The sequence below is a fragment of the Ceratocystis lukuohia genome, assembly GCF_044167205.1.
Source record: "Ceratocystis lukuohia strain C4212 chromosome Unknown Supercontig4_pilon, whole genome shotgun sequence".
Lineage (NCBI taxonomy): Eukaryota > Fungi > Ascomycota > Sordariomycetes > Microascales > Ceratocystidaceae > Ceratocystis > Ceratocystis lukuohia.
In genome coordinates this window covers 1,155,979-1,170,780 of record NW_027263523.1, presented here as the reverse complement: position 1 = coordinate 1,170,780, position 14,802 = coordinate 1,155,979, and the positions used below count along the sequence as shown (strand labels likewise).

At 49.3% G+C, this 14,802-nt stretch overlaps 3 protein-coding genes across 3 annotated transcripts; 2 read left to right on the top strand and 1 right to left on the bottom strand.

Moving 5' to 3' along the window:
* Positions 1–2,320: 2,320 nt before the first annotated feature.
* HOO65_040321 (Rad4-domain-containing protein) lies at positions 2,321–4,699 on the top strand (the record flags this gene model as incomplete). The annotated part of the gene is made up of 2 exons (XM_071002624.1): positions 2,321–2,929; positions 2,987–4,699. 2 exons carry the CDS (start codon positions 2,321–2,323, stop codon positions 4,697–4,699), a joined length of 2,322 nt encoding a protein of 773 aa, XP_070859164.1.
* A 528-nt stretch (positions 4,700–5,227) lies between these two features.
* Positions 5,228–7,316, top strand: HOO65_040320 (DNA repair protein rhp41; the record flags this gene model as incomplete). The annotated part of the gene is made up of 3 exons (XM_071002675.1): positions 5,228–5,459; positions 5,526–5,835; positions 5,909–7,316. 3 exons carry the CDS (start codon positions 5,228–5,230, stop codon positions 7,314–7,316), a joined length of 1,950 nt encoding a protein of 649 aa, XP_070859163.1.
* A 1,737-nt stretch (positions 7,317–9,053) lies between these two features.
* HOO65_040319 (Vegetative incompatibility protein HET-E-1) lies at positions 9,054–13,652 on the bottom strand (the record flags this gene model as incomplete). The annotated part of the gene is made up of 5 exons (XM_071002484.1): positions 9,054–10,432; positions 10,481–11,066; positions 11,128–11,370; positions 11,428–13,065; positions 13,134–13,652. The coding sequence occupies 5 exons, from the start codon at positions 13,650–13,652 to the stop codon at positions 9,054–9,056; spliced, it is 4,365 nt and encodes a 1,454-aa protein (XP_070859162.1).
* Between the last annotated feature and the right edge of the window lie 1,150 nt (positions 13,653–14,802).

Below are 14,802 nucleotides of genomic sequence, written 5' to 3'. Positions count from 1 at the left end.
GTTTGCGGCTGTTAGTGAGGCTGTGATTTGACGGGGTCTTATGTCAAGCTCAAAGAGGTCAGAGTGCCGTTGTTGCAGTAAGGCGTGGGTTGCCAGCCAATCAAGGGTCAGAGGTGACTTTTTTTTTTTTCTCTTAAACAAGAACAACAATAAACAAACAGCAAAATGAGGAAAAAGGGAGAAAATAGTGATGAAGAACCACTGGAATCGCAAGGCACAAGAAAAGGCAGATGGAAGACAAAAGTAGAAGAAAAATGCAGCAATGCAGTCCACACAGTGAAATTCAGGCAGCCCTAGATTTTGGTAGGCAAGAACAGGCAGGCAGGCAATGGCCTAGGCAGGTTTAGTGATAGCAATGAATGAGCTGCATATGTGCCGCCTTAGTCACTAAGTAAGCTATGGCAAGTTCCTTCCAAAGTAGACGCGGGGGGGGGGGGGGGGCGGTGGTCAGGTGCTAAGATTAGCGGGCCTGGATTGGTCTTGCGATAAGATAAGAAAGCAAACGCTCCTTCCTTCCGTTCTCTGCCCACCTCTAACCCACCTCCCGAGTTTCATCAAGTCTTTTCTTGTTTTCTTGTCTTCTCTCCAAGCAATAAAGAACGCCCAGCCACGAGAATCCCCAGCGAGTTGCTGCACAGTATGCAACACAGCACAGCACAGCACAGCACAGCACGACAAAGCAAGGCGGTTACTCACTCGTGATCTCTGCAAACGGACCACGGGTTGGCTAAGGCAGATAGCCTGTGGTATACTTGAAAAAGCAACAATGGCGAACCTGATGGCGTTCGATTCGCAATCCAGGCCTAGACCGAAATGCTTGCTTCAGGTTAGAAGGGAAGCACCAGCAGCTCATGAGACACAAGACAGGGTGACTGCGCAAATATATAGTGCTATCTAGGCATTTATATGGTGCCAATGTATACATGTATGCAGACGTGTACAGCATGTACTATATGTCCTGCTGCTCCTCCAGCCCTTTTTTCGCTCGTTTCAACTCTGCCCTGCAAGAACCAGAGAAGTCTTTTTCCATACAGTTGAGGCTGAAAGGCAACACATGCTAAAGTAGATAAAGAAATAATATTACACCCAGTTTGTCTTGAAAAGCCATCACATCATCCCTCTTTGGTCGCTTGTACGTGTACCTACTAGTACCTGTCCAACTAGCCACCTGTCTCTATACTTTTGGCCTTTTCTTTTTCTCTATTCAGCATCCCATCCTAAACCAGACTGTCATAGCCCTAACCCTAGAGATGACTGCTTATCGTTGAGTGGCTTATGTTCAGGCTAGTTGGCTAGTTGGTACCTTGATGATTTATAGAGGGCTGCTTGCCTCGGCTCTACCTCAAGGCACAGCAAACGGAAAACCTGCCTGTCTAAACTTGATGTTGCTTTCACCACTGGGCTGCCTGTTGGAACTGTACAACACGGCATTTTGCTTTTCCGCCATCTACGGTCTCCTTGCCCAACTGCCAGATTATGCCATACTGGATTGTCGCCGATGTCCGCCTGTCGTGCCATGTTCCAATTGTCTACCTGTACGGAACCTCTATGAAGGCCTTGTATTGTTTTCTGAGGGTGTGATTAGTCTTTTACGTTTAGTCAAGCTAGCTCCACTGAGATAGTTATCCCTTTTCTATACTCAAGAGAAAACTAGCACGGCTCTTCGCTATATCACGTGATATCGCGCGTGCAGGGCTTTGCATAGTTCATACAGCCGCGCCGACCAGGAAGCTTAGGCAAGGCCTAGTCGCGACCCTGCTAGCATAAAAAGCCCCGATTGCGAGCACTTTGTTGGCATTGCTTTCGCCTGATCCGGTCGAAAGGAGCCCTTAATATCTGGTGCCATATAAATTAAACGCGATATTGTTTACTGCTTGCTGGCTTGGGGACCATGGACCGGCCATTGCGGAGGTCCACCCGGCGGCCAGGTGGTCGGCTGAGCAGCGGCTCTCGACACTCGACATCGGAATCGGAACCGAGGACGGATTCCATGCCCTGTAGCTCGAAGAGAGATACTGAATGTCTCCCTGAAATTTATAGAGAAATGCTGACAGAGGCAACAAGTAGCGCCCCTGAACGGCCTCAAAAAAGGCCTATGACTAGACGTTACCAAGCTGGTGGCCAAAATAGTAACCAGCCGAGAAGCTTGGAAAAGCCGCAGTTATCTGCTCTTCCAGAACAGCGCCCAGGCATCTCAAAGTCTGTGAATGATGGCCGGAGCTCAGTTCATGTATTGACTAATGACTATCGACAAAGTCAAGAAGAACAGTGTAGCACTACCAAATCAAAATCACTGCCTATACCGAAATCGCCGAATCCAATGAGCCAAGACCCAGCACCCGATCCTCAAGAGTGTGACGATGATGGCCTAGACTTTGAAGATGTCTCCTTGCCGGTACCGGTTGTACAAACCATGATACGAGACTCGGACGATGAATCTTCAGACTCCGAATCTGATGAAGAGGAGGCTGTTATCAACTTTGATAATATCGACGTTGAGAATCTTGTCCAAGCAGCAGACCCCCCGGGTCTTACTACTATCGAACTCAATTTGTCTGCTCAACAGCAGGCTACGCTTGCCTCACCATCACCACCGGAACAAAAAAACAAACGCAAGCCGCTGACCAAGGAGCAGAAGCAGCACCGGCTAGAGGCACACCGCATGCATATTCTCTGTCTTATATGGCACTGCTCGCTAAGAAACCACTGGTGCAATGATCCCAAGGTCCAGGCAACACTAAGGAAGCTTCTCACCCAGCGAACACGCGACTATCTATGTCCTAAGAAGAAAATGCCCCCCTTCGCACAAACGGAGTCCATCAAGCGGGGCCTGCGCATGGCCGGCGAGATGTGGAAAATAAACTATAGTGTCACCGAACGCGGGATGAAGCGGGCTCTGTGGGCAACAAGCTCTGAGGATCTGGCTACGGTAAATAGGAGCACTATATTCGGCGTTTTCATGCACAATCTAACTATTTATGTGTAGTACGAACCATATGAAGACCTCGAGACATGTCCGCGCAAAGATGACTTTCAAGATGCTGCCAAAACCATGTCCGGATCCCGTGATGTTGGCGCCCAGCTCTATTGTGCTTTTCTCAGGGCAGCTGGCATCCGTACACGCCTCATTTGTTCTTTGCAAGTCCTCCCATTTGGGTCTGGAGGACCTAGTATGATCACCACCAGACCCAATGTTTCCAAGGCGGAGTTGAGACGGCAGGAAATGCAGGAGAAGAAAAGGCGTGCTATGGAGCTTTACAGACAGCCCGACCCAGCCCCGCCTATGGGACATAGAAGAAGGGCACTAGCTTCAACCACAGTATCAGGCCCTTCCTCCCTTTCACACTCCATAGCAGGGCCTTCCTCTACCGTAGACACATCACATATAAAGGAGCTACGGGAAAGTCCACACCCAGTGTACTGGGTTGAGGTTCTGGATAAGACAAGCCAGAGATGGTATCCTGCAGACCCCATCGCCACAAAAACATTTGCTCGAACAAAGCCTCTTGAGCCCCCTCTCTCAGACAGAGACAACCTTCTCACATATGTCATCGCCTTTGAAGATGATGGGACTTTCCGCGATGTCACATATCGGTATGCCAAAGCTTTTAAATCGAAGACCCGCAAGTTGCGTATTGAACATGGCATGCCCGGTGGCCAAGCTTGGTGGCAAAAAGTCATCAAACACTATACAGACCCCGATGGACTAGATTCCCTTGATTTTGCTGAGAATGTGGAACTCCAGGACTATCTCGCCCGCGAGCCAATGCCTAAAAATATTTCTGACTTTAGGGGACACCCGGATTACGTGCTACCTCGACATCTCAAACGGAATCAAGTCTTGAAGCCGGGCTCACAGGTATGTGGGACTGTGGCGCCTGCAAGCAAAGCCCCCGTGGAACGCGTCTATCCTCGCGCCGATGTGCGCGTTGTCCATAGCCATGACAAGTGGTTTCGGCTGGGTCGCCAGGTGCGACCCGGCGAGCGTCCGGCAAAAATGCTTGTTCGACGGACACAAAAGAATCGGAATTTTGACAGCAATGATGATATGCCAGAAGTGGATACATACACACCAGCGTACACGGAGGAGCAGACAGACGTCTTCCAGCACCCGCCTGTCGTCAACGGACGCGTACCGCGCAATAAGTTTGGAAACTTGGAGATTTACGTGCCGGGCATGATACCAAATGGAGGCGCATACCTCGCGCACAACAAGGCTGTCAAAGCGGCCTACCTCCTGGGCATTGACTATGCACCAGTAGTGTCTGGTTTTGAGTTTCGCGGGAGACACGGAACAGCTGTGATGAAAGGTGCTGTAGTTGCCGCTGAGCATGCCGAGGCCATGTACGCTGTTTTGGCTGGATTTGATGATATGCAAACCAGTGCGCTGGAAGACAGAAAGCGGCGGCTAGTCCTTAAAGCGTGGACGCGCTTTTTGAAGGGACTGCGCATTAGAGCGGAGATTTGGAAGGACGTCGACGAGGAAAAGGAAAGACGGGATGCCCAAAACCGTATTGAGGATCGCAAGAGGGAAGAGGAGCGGGCAAAGAAGAAGGCTGAAGTTTCCCAGCGTGCCATCGAGCTCGAGAGCATGGAGTGCTATGGGGCCGAAGGTTTGTCTGATCAGGAATACACTATTGAGGACGACGATGACGAGGAGGCTGAGGAGGAACTTGGTGGTGGATTCCTTGTAGAGTGAATTTTGGAATACAATGCTTCTAATTTGCTTGGCTATATATAACAGGCGATTATGGAGTTTGCATAGACAGGAAGACGTCATCATTCTGCTTTCTAATAGGCGGGTAGTGATCGGCGCGAGCCCGAGTACACACCCAGAATATTGCCAGGATTCCCTCTCTTGCATGGCTACCTATCGATCAATTTTCCCCTCGCATCCACTCTATTCATTCGCTCATCATCTAGGCTGATGGTATAGCCATATATCTATATTTTAACATGGTATGTATGTGGCCAGTCTGAGTGGCACTGTGACGGGCGCTTAAAGTCATCTGGCCAGCCACTCATAGTCCAGTATTCCAGGGATGGCTATATATCATCAAAGTGAGGGGGCGCATAATAGACGAATGTGATTGCGACTAGAAGCGGCCCATGTCACTGGTTGGGCAAAAGAAAAAGGGAAATTGGCATCCCATGCTCTGCTTTCCGTGTCTAGTTGCTTTGTTTCCATCCTGGATTCTGGCCCTCACCCAGGCACCGAGACCTTATCATGAGAATCGCCTGTGCTCAGTTTGCGGCCTCGGTCGACACAATCCACGATAACCTCACACGCGCTGACAAAATCGTCAGCTTGGCGCCTGACATTCAACGCCCTCCTACAAAAACACCGGCTGTGAATTTCGGGCCTAGGGTCCCAAGCGTCTGGAACCATGTGCCAAATATAGGTCCTGATCGATATGGTCTACTGGACCTCATTGTGCTCCCTGTCATTCCATTTTCTAGTATGCTTGGCTGTCTTAAAACTGCAGAACAGAGTTGCTGACTGACCGCATCGTCCTGGCTTCTAGAGGAGAAAAGCTTGCAGGCTCGTGCTCTCAACTGCAACGATGAAGCCACAATCACCCTCCAGCAGTGGGCTATCACCATTGCGCGGAACAAAGGCTGCATGGTGCTGGTCACCTGGTCGTACCAGTTTGATAGTTGCAATGGCGCTGAGACTCTCTATCACGAGTCCATGTTGTTGGTGAATCGTGATGGCGAAAGAATCGGAAGACGACAGCGGGGCTGTCTCAACAAAACGCCCGCCGAAAGCGACATTTTTAGTTTGAAGATCAGCGACACAACGAAGATTGCCGTTGGATTGTCCTTGGATATTGGGTAAGGCCATACTGAGGCTTCCATACTCTTATTTGTCTGCGTTCTCTATTTCCAAGCACTAACACCATGCCAGGCTCACTGAACATCAAAATCCAAGCGATGGCCCTGACACCTATGACTTTGCGACTCATGTGGTACAAGCTGGTGCCAATCTGGTGGTACTGTCGCTGGCATCGACATCCAACCAGCTGATTGAAACATTTACCACCAAGCCTGAAGATCCCGACATGGACACCCTTTGCCATTGGCTGTCTCGCCTCTTACCTATCTTCCAGAGCTCACTGGAATCCTCCGAGATCATTGTTGTCTTGGCTAACCGCCGACGGCCGGCCAAGATGGACTCTGCGTTGTTCGCGGGAACAAGTACGATTGTTGGTATAAAAGGACCCCGAGTCCGCATCTATGGTATGTTGGCTCGAGATGGCAAGGAGCTCCTGTCCGTGGATACAGAAAAGGACAAGCCTAGTATTTGGTATTGGGACGGCAAGCGGTTGATCAAGGATACGACGCCTGCTGTGCCCCCCGTTGCTGATCTTTCTGTCTTACATATGCGTGGCAGGGTCATGTATGGCAGCGAGGGTCTCCACAAACTAGATTCCGCAAGTCTGGTTGTGCCGCGACCATCTTTGTCCCTCGAAACTGGCATCTCTCCCGTCGAAGTAGCTAGCTGGGACGCGAAAACTCCAGGAGGCCTTACCCCCATATCTAGCGGGCTACGCTTCAATCCTGAAGACTTGGCTCAAGCCCAGGATGGTCAACGCCTTTTACTTGGCCGGCTTTCTCGCGGTCGATTTGGTATACAGAGCGAGACACTGGCTACACCACATGATACCGTTGTTAGTACTGGCCTGCACCGGCAACAGGACCAGTCTGATGAAGGCTTAAGCGTCCACAGAGACAACGAAAGTGCGCAACCTAAACCACACATTCTCTCAGGCGACAGTGCAACAGCGCTAGTGGTCCACGTCTCAGGAAGCAGTACAAATGGCATGCATGATGAGCTGGGAAAGCCGCGGTATAGCGAAAGACACTCGGCTCGAAGCGATAACTGGAGTCAGGCTTCGGGTCAAAGTAATGATCCTAGACGCAGTCTTCGCAACAGCTATGATAGCCTGGCCGTGCTTGGTCATGCGCCAAGCGAAGTGTGGCACCCTGGCTCTGGCCATTCTTCTCGGGCAAGTTCCATAGGACCATATTCACGGCAGTCTCGTCGTTCAAGCTACGGGGACTTGCATTCACATCAATCAAGGGATAACAACGACCAGGAAGCGAGGTTCAGCTTCAACTTGCATGACGCATTTAATTTGCCGAACATGATTGGACAGTTGGATATTGCGGAGCTATGTGACCTCGAGAGTTTCTTGGAGCAAAACCTGGCTATTGTGCAGATGGCCATCAAGTTTAAAAAAGGCAAGGCAGAAGATACCAAGCCAGTCAGGCCAGGAAGACTTGGTGAAACTAGACTGGAGCCTTTGTGCTAGCTACGCAACCCTCCTTAGTCAGGCTCCTTCAGGTACACAGCTGTCCTAGGCAACTGAGCTTTCCGGATTTGCGAATGTGCTGTCAAGCAACGAAGCAAGAACTCTATTTGTCGTCCGTGCTATCGACCACTAGCACGCAGTCAAGAGAATGGATAGAGACATGCCATGTATCGCAGACGGGCTAGTGAACTCAGACAAGTGAGAGTGGGTAGGGAAGAAGAGTGCAATACTGCACAAGCGAAAGCAAACCAGCACAAGCCAGAGCGAGACAACAGTCCCCATTAGCTTTGATGTAGAGAACAGCAATCTCCGTGTTCTCCGTTTCGCACGTTTCGAAGTAACGAAACAGCCTCTTTTACTTTCCTTGCTTCCCATTGGAAGGCTCCTGAAAGATTTAGGATGGGCTGGGCAGGGGTAAAGAGTAGATATATACTAGCCATCAAACCAGCATGTGCTCAGGGCACATGTGCTGTATACATGGAGGGCGGTATGCGTGGGCCTTGATCTAGAGGGTCGCTTGTGCTTGGATTCGCGGCAGAGAAACGCTTCAAGTGAGGAAAAGAGTTCCTATCCCAACCACTGGATGAGATTCATGACTAGGACGTGGCTAGACATTACAGCCTAGTGCAAACTTGATATTTGCTGCTGCTAATGCTGCGAGGCGACACTCTGGTGGCAGCTCAGGCACGTTATGTACCTTTCATAATCCACAAATAACAGCTGTTGAGGCTATATCTATGAGCGCTAGAGTGAAGCGAACGTGCTTGGTGAACCGACGGAACTGTAATAGACATGAGAAAGTCCAGCCTCAAGATACTAGCGTATGGAAAAAGATGGGAATGTTGAGCGGGTTGAATGACGGGTAATACATGGTGTGGCCTACTAGAGAAGCTTGTAGACGTGCACCAGAAGAGGCATTCTAGACGTTGACTGTGTTATCTGCCGCCTGGCTTTGATGTTCGTCGTTGGCCACTAGTCGAGAATGCCACTGATATGTGATCCTCATGCGCTCAAGAGTGTACAAAATGCGCAAGAAGTAGCATCACAGACCTTGGCTGTAAGTCAGAGGTTATACCATTATCTTCGGGCTACATATATTACTTATACCGACCTTACAACCTTCCAACTACGATATCTGGACATCAACAGGCTGCTGCTTGTTTCCCCGGCAATGCAATCAAGTAGCTTTAACATAAGAGAGCAGTTAATTTGTTGGCTAACTCACCAGCCTCCAGGTAGTAGCTGGGCCTATCGAGCTGCCAAATCCAGCAGGCCTGGGAAAACTTCCTCAGTTCCCTATAAACTCCCAGATGCTATTCTTTGAGACACACTTAGAACAGGGGATTATAATAGATTTAATTCTCACGTCTTCGTTTAAACCATCAAGTAGCCCCCCGCACATCTTCCTACCCTGTTGTTGGTATTTTGGACGTCGAGCGGAATACTTGGTTGGGATATTCTGTTCTAGAGCTTTATCAGCATGAGTTAGATGATACAAACGCTTGAGCACCCGGAGAATTCCAAAACTGGCTGTCCATATCAAGTGCCATTCTAGAAATAAGGAGTTAGTTCACAGGTTAAATATGGGCATAGATAACTGATTGTGTATTGTAATTGTAGATGATTTTGTTGAAAGATTTGTTGTGCAAGCTTGGCGGGAAAACATGTAGATACGTAGATGGTTATATACACTCTAATCTGTTAGAAACTTTTCACTTTAGTGCTAGACTGCCTAAGCTAATCGGAAGATCTGAATCCTATGACGATAATGCGATTGGAAGAAAGGGCAAATCCAACTCCTGTCTGTGATGCTGCAAATTGTGTAGGACGACATGGTGGTGGCAGCCAAAGCTTCCTTTGGCCATGCTGCATAATCCAGGCCGTATCAGTGCTAAGGGTGTAGTTGTAGAGTTTAGGGTACAAAGATGGTTGGTCGCCCGGTGGCTTTGATGCCAGTCGCTTCTCGTCATTTGAGAACACCGCTGATGTCACGTAGTTACTATGGCCCTCAAGAGTCTGCAGGCACGCACCAGAAGCCGCATCCCAGATCTTGACTGTGTTGTCAGATGAGCCTGATGCCAGCCGCTGTCCATTATTTGAGAAGACCACTGATGTCACGCCGTAGCTATGGCCCTCAAGAGTCTGCAGGCACGCACCAGAAGTCGCATCCCAGATCTTGACTGTCTTGTCCCAAGACCCTGATGCCAGTCGCTGTCGATCATTTGAGAAGACCACTGATTTCACGTAGTCGCTATGGCCCTCAAGAGTCCGCAGACACGCACCAGAAGTCGCATCCCAGATCTTGATTGTGTTGTCCTCTGACCCTGATGCCAGCCGCTGTCCATCATTTGAGAAGACCACTGATGTCACGCCGTTGCTATGGCCCTCAAGAGTCTGCAGGCACGCACCAGAAGTCGCATCCCAGATCTTGACTGTCATGTCAGATGAGCCTGATGCCAGCCGCTGTCCATCATTTGAGAAGACCACTGATGTCACGCTGTAGCTATGGCCCTCAAGAGTCTGCAGGCACGCACCAGAAGTCGCATCCCAGATCTTGACTGTCTTGTCCCAAGACCCTGATGCCAGTCGCTGTCCATCATTTGAGAAGACCACTGATGTCACGTAGTTGCTATGGCCCTCAAGAGTCTGCAGGCACGCACCAGAAGTCGCATCCCAGACCTTGACTGTCTTGTCCCAATACCCTGATGCCAGCCGCTGTCCATCATTTGAGAAGACCACTGATGTCACGTAGCTGCTATGGCCCTCAAGAGTCTGCAGACACGCACCAGAAGTCGCATCCCAGATCTTGACTGTGCCGTCACGCGAACCTGATGCCAGCCGCTGTCCATCATTTGAGAAGACCACTGATGTCACGTAGTCGCTATGGCCCTCAAGAGTCTGCAGGCACGCACCAGAAGTCGCATCCCAGATCTTGACTGTCTTGTCAGATGAGCCTGATGCCAGCCGCTGTCCATCATTTGAGAAGACCACTGATGTCACGCCGTAGCTATGGCCCTCAAGAGTCTGCAGACACGCACCAGAAGTCGCATCCCAGACCTTGACTGTCTTGTCCCAAGACCCTGATGCCAGCCGCTGTCCATCATTTGAGAAGACCACTGATGTCACGTAGTCGCTATGGCCCTCAAGAGTCTGCAGACACGTACGAGAAGTCGCATCCCAGACCTTGACTGTCTTGTCATATGAACCTGATGCCAGCCGCTGTCCATCATTTGAGAAGACCACTGATGTCACGTAGCTGCTATGGCCCTCAAGAGTCTGCAGACACGCACCAGAAGTCGCATCCCAGATCTTGACTGTCTTGTCATATGAACCTGATGCCAGCCGCTGTCCATCATTTGAGAAGACCACTGATGTCACGCCGTAGCTATGGCCCTCAAGAGTCCGCAGACACGCACCAGAAGTCGCATCCCAGATCTTGACAGTCTTGTCCCAAGACCCTGATGCCAGCCGCCGTCCATCACTTGAAAATGCCACTGAGTCCACTGCCGAGCTATGGCCCTCAAGAGTTTGCAGACAAGCATCCCAGTTTGCCTCGACTCTTGGCTTCGGCTCAACCCAGCTTGGTTCCTCGTGACTAAACAGCCTTCTTATTAAGCTATTAGTCGGGCTGAATATTAGAGCCGATGCGTAAACCTGCAAGGGGGCAATTTCAATAACTCCTGTATACGAAAGGAGGAATCGGCGAGCATCTTTGACCGTATCTTGGAGGTTCTTTGATGCCTTGTCCTGCTGCACAATGTTAAAATTTGTCTTTTCAAAATACAGTTTCTCCCCATTCAGAGCTACTTACCAGATAGGTTTCCAATCTTCCCATTCCTTTTACTCCGGTGTAGATGCTGTGTAGAAGACTAAGAGCCTCTAGCCAATAAAGATACTTTTTCTCAAAGAAGACCAATATCCTATCGTTTTCGCTGCTCAGTGCAGTTGCGGACAAGTCATGAAGATGGTCAATCCAAAAGATACAAGAGTATCTAATTGCAGCCAATGGGTCAGGGTCAGAAGTCGAGTCTTCATCAATAAGATGCCCCGGGGCCTGCAAGTGGTAAATGTCGCGTTTAAGTATTTCGCAAAGAAGGTCTAGTGATCTTACAAAGATCATATGATGCTGGTGTGCAACACCACGAGGTAGTATCTTGCCAGAAGCTTTACGCAGCAAGTAGTCCTTGGCTGACTGGTGCACAAAGGAAACAACGTCGTGGTGAAGACTCAACAAAGAGCTGCATGATGTGATGACCTCTTTGACCTCTTTGTCAGCTAATTTCCCGAGACCCTTGACGAGGGCACATAGCTCTTTCAACGTGATAGGACGATATACCACTAAGGCTGTAGCGATGATCTCTCTGCACAGTTGTTGATCCTCTGACTGGTCGATTTCCTCCATCATTCTTTCATATAGAGAATCAAGCCCAGCCGGAAATGACGCGAGTTTTCCCAGGGTATGACGTTGTCGAACATCTGGCTTGGATAGCTGTTCACAGACCAAAGCTACCCAAAGGAAAGTGCCGCCAGAATTCTCCTTCAAATGTTTCAAGACGCCTTCTTTCGTAGCCTGATCATATTCTTTTTTCTTTGACAATTGATCGACTTTGGTCTCGATATAAGATTCCACTGCTTTAGAGACTGAATTTTGGTTCAGTTCGAGGTGTATCCTGACCTTCTGATCCGTATCACTCAGACTTCCTTCAATATCTACCCAGTTGCGGCTTGATACAATCCATTTCGCAGGAGAAGGTTTAGTGATGAAGTCAAGTAGGTGGTCCCGGCCCACCATACACTCATCCAAGGCATCGACAATCAGAATGGGTTTCTGCAGGCTTGGATCTTTCAGCATAGTAGTTGCTATCTCGCAGACTTCATGCCAAGCGCTCTCATTTTGGAATATCTTTTCCCCAATGTAATCGTACTTCGTTCTCACGTGCTTGATGAGTTGTGGGTTGCAGCGTGCAAGATGATAAATTAGGCCGCGTAGCACAGATGTGGCCGTATTCAGCCGGTCACCGCCTGTGGCTTGACAAAAGAAATAGTAGGGTGAGATTGACGGATCCGACTCTAACTCGTCGATGATGCCACAAAGAAGCATCGTCTTGCCTTTGCCAGGGTTCCCCTTGATCCAGAGGATTTGGCTTTCCTCGTTGTTCTTGAAGTTCCGGAAGTCCTTGTGTTGGAGAATCCATTTGTAGGAGTCTTTCAGCAAGCCGCCTTTCTTATCTTCGATAGTCTTCTTGTCTGTGCGGGGATCGGTCACGTAAAGGTCTGCGAGACATTGCTTGTCCTTGTCGTCTTCTCGTCGTTCTGCTTGGCTCTGCATTTCTGCATAAACGCTTTTTAGACTTGTTTGCAGAGCAGCTGTTGTGTTGTTGAGCTCATTCATTTTTATCTGGCTCTCTTGAGTGTTATACTGGTCCATATCAGACTGTACAGAATTTTCGGCTTCCTTGATGTCAGCGAGCTTGCCCGCCCAGTCATCGATCAAAAGCGCATCTCTTAAAACAGTGACAATCTGATTACGGCGGTAGAGACATATGCTCCTGATCTGATACAAGAGGAGCTTTTGAAAGAGCTCTATGATGTTCTTCTCCAGCCTGTCCCGTAGAACAGCTGTGGCTCTATCGCTCTTATTCTCGTCAAGCAACAAGTCGGCCAAGCTCCAATACCACTGCGTTCTACCTATGACATACTGGATGCCTTGGCGATTTTTGAGCGCTTCAGTGACGGGGTTAGTCAAAACCTATCTGATGTTAGCTAAGAACACCACGCTTTGTGTCATCTTCCTATGGGCATATTGTGATCACATACGTCTATTCCAAGGGAGACAGTTGCCCATATAACGGCGGCTTCTGGAGCGGCGCGAAAAGCTCCATCTATGATTCCCCTGATAGCATTCACTGCCTGCAAGCCGTCGTCAATTCCTTGTTTGATAGAAATCTCCTTTTTCGTTCGATCGATTCCAATCTGGATGAGCTGTTGCATTTGAAGCGATGTGACTTCGATTCGATTGGTGGATGTGGCGGTATTCGTGCCGGGCTGGAGCTCGGAGAGGATGATCTTCTCGAATGCCTTTACTAGCCCTGGCTCTTCCGATCTCAAATTGCTGTACGCCTGTTGCCAAATCTTCTCTTGTAGGCTAGGCAATGACACTGACTCGGGCTCGGCTGGCAGTGGAGAAGACGCTCCCTGTAGTAGTGGTCTGGCTGGCTCAGGTTCTGGCTGTGCTGAAGTAGATGTGGGGAGGGTGAGTGGCGTAGCTGAGCCAGACTTTCGGGTAGAAGGCTTGGGCTTTTGAAAGCAAGATTTGAATACACTGGAGATTCCCATCTTTCTGACTTTCTAGGCTATAGTAAACGATTGCTGGGTTTGGGTAATGAGATGGTTAGAATTGTGGTGGTTAGAATTGTGGTGGTTAGAATTGTGGTGGTTAGAATTGTGGTGGTTAGAATTGTGGTGGTTAGAATCGTGATGGTTTGATTTGTACGGTAGAGAATCTTTATTGAGGCCAGATGCGGGGAGGACCGAGTTGCTGATGCCTGAGGCTGGGCGCTTTTCGTACCAATAGCATCGCATCACGTTGCTTCGGTTGTGACGCTGAGATATGCATGGCTGCTAGGATTTAACCGATGCATACATAATATGCATGGTGGGTTGCCCAGCTAAAGAGGCAGATGCCCGCCTTTGAAAAGGGGTTATGCAATTCAAGTAGAATGTATGTTCTGATGGTGCTCTAGCTAAGTGTATGGTCTTTACCAAGGCGCAGGTTGTAGACACCCACCATGGGCACAAAGACCCCAGAACCACAGCTGTCCAAGGACTGCAGTGATATGAAGCCCCAGACACACGATGTCTGTCATATCACGTGACCGACCCATGGCGTTCTGGCCAGCCAGTGTAGCAACGCAAGATAAAATCGAAATCCAGAGGCGAGTCACCACACCAACAATGGTCAATGTTTACAATATGCGCAGGAGCTGTACAGCCTGCTGCCTTCCTACTAGCTTCAGTGGGGTGTACATCGTCATTCCGGTTTGGGTAGACAGAAAAGGCCATCCATCTCGACTGTACTCTCGTTCGTGAAAAATCAAGCCCATCATCCCAGCACACCAGGCAAGAAGAACTCTGCCTATCGCCATACCAAGAATAGGGCTGAGGAGCTTAGCCTTCAAGATAAAGTGCTCATCAATAGTCTGATGATGCTGCACTAGTGAAGCAGCAAGTGTCGCGTTTGCTGCAGTCACTCCTTCGTGAAGTCAATAGCCAAAGGCTGAAGAAGAACACAGAGGCCTACGGCTTTGCCAAGTCTGAAACTGAATTCTATTCTTGGTTGCAGTAGATAGATGAGAAGAGAGTTGGTAGCTTTACTTCATTGGTATCCTCATCAGTTCATCTCTCGATACTTCAATCACCTCCCACATTGCTATTCGTAGCTATGGTCGGTCTACTTTATCACCTATAGACTCAAGCGAACATAGTA